Source organism: Convolutriloba macropyga, chromosome 2 (genome assembly GCF_964194025.1).
Source record: "Convolutriloba macropyga chromosome 2, txConMacr16.3, whole genome shotgun sequence".
NCBI lineage: Eukaryota > Metazoa > Xenacoelomorpha > Acoela > Convolutidae > Convolutriloba > Convolutriloba macropyga.
In genome coordinates this window covers 36163924-36169923 of record NC_134469.1, presented here as the reverse complement: position 1 = coordinate 36169923, position 6000 = coordinate 36163924, and the positions used below count along the sequence as shown (strand labels likewise).

At 38.5% G+C, this 6000-nt stretch overlaps 2 protein-coding genes across 2 annotated transcripts in view; both read left to right on the top strand.

Annotated features, from left to right (window-relative positions):
* The first annotated feature begins 1730 nt into the window (after positions 1 to 1730).
* LOC142335250 (uncharacterized) lies at positions 1731 to 3040 on the top strand. The gene is made up of 2 exons (XM_075383671.1): positions 1731 to 1859; positions 2511 to 3040. The coding sequence occupies exons 1-2, from the start codon at positions 1763 to 1765 to the stop codon at positions 2756 to 2758; spliced, it is 345 nt and encodes a 114-aa protein (XP_075239786.1). The 5' UTR covers positions 1731 to 1762; the 3' UTR covers positions 2759 to 3040.
* A 165-nt stretch (positions 3041 to 3205) lies between these two features.
* LOC142358626 (vacuolar protein sorting-associated protein 33A-like) overlaps positions 3206 to 6000 on the top strand; it is a 45976-nt gene continuing 43181 nt past the window's right edge. Inside the window, exon 1 of the mRNA XM_075410083.1 lies at positions 3206 to 3690. Coding sequence (XP_075266198.1) covers positions 3237 to 3690 — 454 coding nt within the window. The 5' untranslated portion in view covers positions 3206 to 3236. The remainder of the gene's footprint in view (positions 3691 to 6000) is intronic.

Sequence of the window (6000 nt, the reverse complement as noted above, 5' to 3'; positions counted from 1 at the left end):
TGCCCATCTTGGCACTTGCATCGAAGAGTTAGAAACATGCATTTAATGTAAATAGAAAACCGCCACGCTATAATGATGAGCGTTGTACTGATTTCTAAAAGAAATCTAGTTTTCTTTGAAAATCAACTTTTGACGCGAGTCTGATTTCTTAACGTCACTAACCGAAAGAATAATTTTGAACTGGTGTCGAGATTCGACAAGGAGCACTGCCATCTTCGAACTTTCAAGTGAGTACTCCCTAAAATTTCGAATATCGTAAATTGGTTCGTACATGTTTTTTATAATAAAAAAGCGTTCAAAATCAAGCGAATTTGAGTCCGAGATAATTTTACTGAAAATACACCTTTGAAAATCAAGTTTTATGAGTTTTTTCGAGAAAAAAGTACAGTGTCAATAAGATTTAAAAGCTGCTGAGTTAGAGTGTCCAAAAGTAGTTCGAGTTTCGAACATAATTTTTGAAAAAATTTTAAAAACAGCAGCTTTTATATAAAACACTGATTTTGCGGCACTCCTCAAAAACGCTGTTACCGGAGGTTTTTACAGGTTGGAATGATTTTGAAAGTTAAATTACACCTTGCGAGCTCTTGTCACAACTTCAGAACTGGCACAAAGAAAGGAAACAGTAAACGGCGCCGAAACCGAAATTCATCAACGGCCGCATTATTTTGCAATAAGGCTACAAAAGTCGGCTATTGATTTCTATCATACACTTTCGGAGGACACAAGGAAGAGCTATGATCAGACCGTAAAAGCTTTCAGACAAAATGAAAATGTGAAACCTAGTTTTCCGTTGGAGGCTAGCTAGGAGAGTCCAGCAGCCGGTTGAAAAATTAACAGATTTTCTCGGTGCTTTGCAAACTATAGCCTTGAAAGCATACCCTAGGAGTCTAATGAGATAAGAGAACATCTCATTTTGAGGCGATTCCTCGAAGACATAGAAAATAGCCAAGTGCGACTCAATCCGAGAAAGAACTTGGGTGACGCGGATATAATCTTAGACAAAGCTTTAGAAAGAGCACTACATATTGAAGAAGTCACGAGAATTGGGGAAGAGGATAATGAGCCGCTGGTTTCTGCCATCCAGTCGAATGAAAACATTCAACTAGTTATTTTGATTAACGATCTGCTGCGAACACTGCAGTCTAACAATCTAACAGGCAAGATAATCAAAAGTTTTCATCGAAAGGAGCGAGGCCAAAAGAGTTTATGCGCGGAAGTGAGCGTAGTTCAAGAGAAACCGGAGACAGAAACAGAAACTATAATAGCTATAACAGAAGCAGCGCTGATAATAGACGAACCATTTGCGACAGTAGAGCGCAATCGGAAAACAACAGGAGGCGAGAACAGAAGCCAAGATTTGTCGCACGAGAGTCGTACCGAGCAGTCAAAGACAGAGGTGAGTTCTGAGAGAGAAAAATGTCGCCGTTGGGGTCAGCGAAGTCATGCATCAAAGGAATGCAAAAATTGTTTTGAATGTGGGAGTCCAAATCATTTCAAACGAAATTGCCCGTATTTAAACGAGAATTAGCTGAAGATGGCAGGGCTTCATTTTCAGCTAGCTGCGTAAAAACTTTGCGCGGCGGAAACAGCCAAGCGGAGGCCGTGTTTGCCAAAATAATGTTGAAAGACAAACTGATAATGGCCTGATAATAGCGGAAGTAGTGTTAACCTTTTAAGCGACGCATTCTACCACCAACTGGGACAACCTAGCTGAAAAAATTCAATCGTGAGGTTTATCAGTGGTCCATGAATAGTAACTTAAATGTACGTGATGAAAACCTCCATCGCTGCCTTTTCTCCACATCAGACGTTAAGCAGAGTCAAAGTGCTCGCCATAATACTAAAGGAACTTTCAGTCGGTAAGCATTCCAAGATTTGGATGCAGAATACAATCATAAAAATTTTATTCACTGGATCGATCAGTTCCAGCAACAATTTTTTTGATCAAATGGAATAACAATTTTTAGAAATTTAGGAATTGAAAGTTTATACATTTGATTAAAAGCACACATATATAAAAAAAGATGAACTAAAAACCTTGGGTTTCAAGGTGAAAGGTTTAGTTTAAATTTTGATTTATTACCTGATTAATTGCTGATACAAGGTTGATAGGTGTCAGAAAAGAAAATAGACCTGTGTTTAGACAAAGCTCGGGCTTCGAGCGAAGTCAACGAAACTGACATATCTTTGTTGACTTGGTTAACTTACCACGATGATAGAACAGATATTGGGTACCGACCAGAGCGAGGATTGAAATTAATTCATTGAACACCAAACTTACCATCAGAGCTAACCACTCTATTAAATCTTAGTCTATTTAAACAATTTTTGCTTCACCATAATCTACTTAACAATTAAACTTCTAACTTTGCATTTTAACCAAGTATCACGCTCAATTAGCCAAAGACATAGAGTATTGGGCACGTGCGGCTACTATAATTACAAAGGACGACTTATCAGGCTGCGACTTCCCCCTCTCTCCTTGTATCACGAGCTCAATGCTGTTTTAGTGTTCTTGGACATTGTGAATGGAAGATACAACATCGACTGGACTCGTTACGTGCAGCAAGTCAGAAATGGAAAGCAGTGTACCCGAAGAAACATCAACACTTTCACAACGAGAAGTTTGTCAAAATGCAAACAAGAGAGTGACTTCTGGCTGCGAGCCACAAAACTGGCCAATTTACTGGGTGCCCATCTTGGCACTTGCATCGAAGAGTTAGAAATCAGCCAAGGAGATGCCGATGAACATCTTTAAATTTTTCAGTTACAAATACGACTCCGAACGACCTTGTACCTGGAGATTTATCTGTGACTGTTCCAGCTGCAGTAGTACTAAAAATCTCAACTTTGACTAGAACTGCATAGGGACTTAAAGCTCCCCTGGACTTGACCCTAAATACTGATTTATCATTATTATCTCCACAGTCGTCAAGAGGCTTTAGGGGCTGTTTTCAGCAATTTGCGGGCTTTGTTTCAGTTTTTGTATGATGTGTTCTGTGTCGATCTATTGGCCCGTCTAATTGCCAATTGTTTTGTGATATAGGGGGGCCTGAGGGCGTAAAAGTTATAAGCCCATTAGGCTCGGTGGGGTGTGGGGGATAGATCTAAAAATAGCTCGTGCGACAACTGGGGGCGTAAATTTCATATGGCCACTAAGCTGGGGGGGGGGGGGGGGGGCAGAATAGATACTGTAATCGCTCAAAGAAAAAAAGAATGAAATCTTCAGGTTAATAATGACGCATTTGAGTGGTAGAAGGGTCAACCTTCAGCTTCTCAGAGAGCTAGGAAGAAAAGAATTTTCAGCATGCTTTGCAGATTTCAACGGGACAGTCTGTCTTGGATGGTGTGATGACTCTCTTCGTGATGCTCTTAATTTAATAGTTGAAATGTCCTACCTACAGGAGCTAAATGTTGTCAAAATGTTTTTGGCTGAGCAAGATGCTGTTGTTCCGAACGTTGCGCCTAATGTCGTTTTCATAACTAAGCCAAGTTTGGAATCAGTTCAGCTAATCAGCGAAATCATTTTGAGAACGCGGGACTATGAAAGGTCTTCCGATCATATAAAATTCCATATCATGTTCGTCCCAAGAAAGTGTTATCTGTGTGAAGAGAAAATGAGGCAGATGAATGTTCTGGACTTGTTGAAGGATCGAATATACGAATGCGCCATTGACTTTTATCCCATTGGTGAGTTCCCAATTAATTATAGCGTTAATTTGTTTATAGTCTGATAGTATACACCTATTGAAAAGCAATTGTCACGCAGAAAATTGACCACTCACAGCATTCAGATTGTTCTCAAGCTTTCTAATTTTGCAATTCATACCATGTAAACCGCCTGCAGTGTATAAAACTATCTAAGCCGTTTGTGTTATTTAAACCGTACACCTTAAGTGCCCCGAGGAAGTGTGTTAATGCCATTATTTCCCTAGCTTTTGCAAACAGGGATTTGGAAAAATTAATTGGCTAGACAAAAAGAGGAGCAATAAATTAATTTAATTGGCAAAACATAAAAATCAATTATTGCAATAATTGCAATTAAATTTGATGTTCCATCAATTATTTTTTTCGTAGATTTAAAGATAATTCTGCCTTGATATACCCAAAAATGTTCACAAACGGTTATATTATCAGAATTATTCAATTTTAATCAACGACAAAAACTATTTTTACACAAATCTACCAAATTACATGCGATCTCTGACCAAAGTTTGTGATCTGGGAACTTTTTCTCTAGTGGCGGGTTTGCGACCTGGCAAAATGCTGCTTCAATTTTCCCCAATTATTGGGCAATTAATTGGGTCGTTCCAATCAAATATTGCAATTAAAATAGAGTAACCAATCAATTATTGCAATCAATTAATTGCCAATTATTGCAATTACAATTAATTTTTCCAAATCACTGTTTGCAAATAAGAGGTTTCCAAAATATGAAAACCACTATAGCCCCAATCCAGCTTGCTGTCATATAGCGTATACCCCCCCCCCCTCCCCTCCGCCGCGCATTTACTGTAATATGCCATAAGGGGATGTAATTAATTGTTTATAGTCTGATAGTATACACCTATTGAAAAGATAAACTAAAAAGATAAACTATGTGATCAGATAAACTAAAAGTTTTAGCAAAGAGTCGTCGCAATTGACGTCGTTGTTTTCTTTCCCACTTGTGGTAAAAACATACTCGATCAAATTTTCGTTAATGATGACAGCATAGTTATCGACGTCAATTGCGACGACTCTTTGCTCAAAACTTTTAGTTTATCTGATCACATACCTATATTATTAGATCTTGACCTGAGTCCTGCTAAGAACGAGAAAACCGAGTTGCACAAAATTTTGAGCTTCTGTAAATGCGATTACGTTGGTCTGAAGGAAAATCTAAGTCTTGACCCTTTTAATCCTATTTGTTATAGCAACTGCGATCGGATGCTCAGCGAGTGGTATCATTGGTTATTCGAGGCGATCACTAAATTCACACCAAGACGGAGTAAGGATAGATCCAATTTGCCACCCCGGATCACGCCTGCGACATCACATCTAATGAAAAAGCTTAACACGCTACAGAGAAAACAGAATTCTCTAGCCAACAATGATTCGTTGAGACTCAAGATAGAAACGTCGAGAACCAGTCTAGCAGAAGCGGTAGACCTAGACCAGAAAAATTACGAATCAAAGCTTTTCAACTCACGAAATTCTCAAGCCATGTACAATTATTTTAAAAGCTTACGAAAAGGACCGTCCGTTCCGCCACAGGTTAAATATGGAACAAAGACGTAGCAAACTGTGATGCTGAAAAAGCCTCTCTCTTTAATAAATACTTCTGTTCAGTTTTCACCGTGTCATCGGTCTTCAAAAACGGTTTCAATGAAAATAGAATTTTGAACAGTTTTACTGTGACGGAAGAAGCAATAGTTGAAATTCTTGGGTCATTAGACGTATCAAAGTCATGTGGGCCTGATAACTTGCCTGCAGTTGTCCTCAGGAACTGCGCAAAAGAACTTACGAAATCCATCTTTGAGTTATTCAAAAATTTTAGGCGCCTTGGAACCTATCCTAGTGCATGGAAAATAGGAGCAGTTAGCCCAATTTTCAAGAAAAAAGGATCGAAAGCAGATGTTGTAAATTATCGTCCTGTAACACTATTATGCATTGTCTCGAAAGTTCTAGAAAGATTGTTGTATGGCTCAATTGTAAATTTTTTCAAAGGACTCATAACTGACTCACAGTACGGTTTTCGTGAAAGAAGATCAGTTATTCTTCAAATGATAACCTACTTAGATAAGATATACAAATTCTGTTCTGAGAACAATCGAGAAAAAAGCCCACTTCTCTTTGACTTTTCCAAAGCTTTCGACCAAATTGATCATGGAATACTTTTACGTAAGATCAATTGCATTGGAATAGGTGGCAAGCTGTTCGAGATTTTGATTTTAAAGAGTTACCTGAGCGACAGACTGCAATACGTGAAAATTGGAAATCTAAAATCGAAGAATTCGC

What these genes read in the sequence shown, in the direction of transcription:
- LOC142335250 (XM_075383671.1), top strand. Translation starts at nt 1,763, where the DNA reads ATGTACGTGATGAAAACCTCCATCGCTGCCTTTTCTCCACATCAGACG. An exon ending in ACTAAAGGAACTTTCAGTCG is followed by an intron (nt 1,860 to 2,510) that starts GTAAGCATTCCA and finishes ATGCTGTTTTAG; the next exon opens with TGTTCTTGGACATTGTGAAT.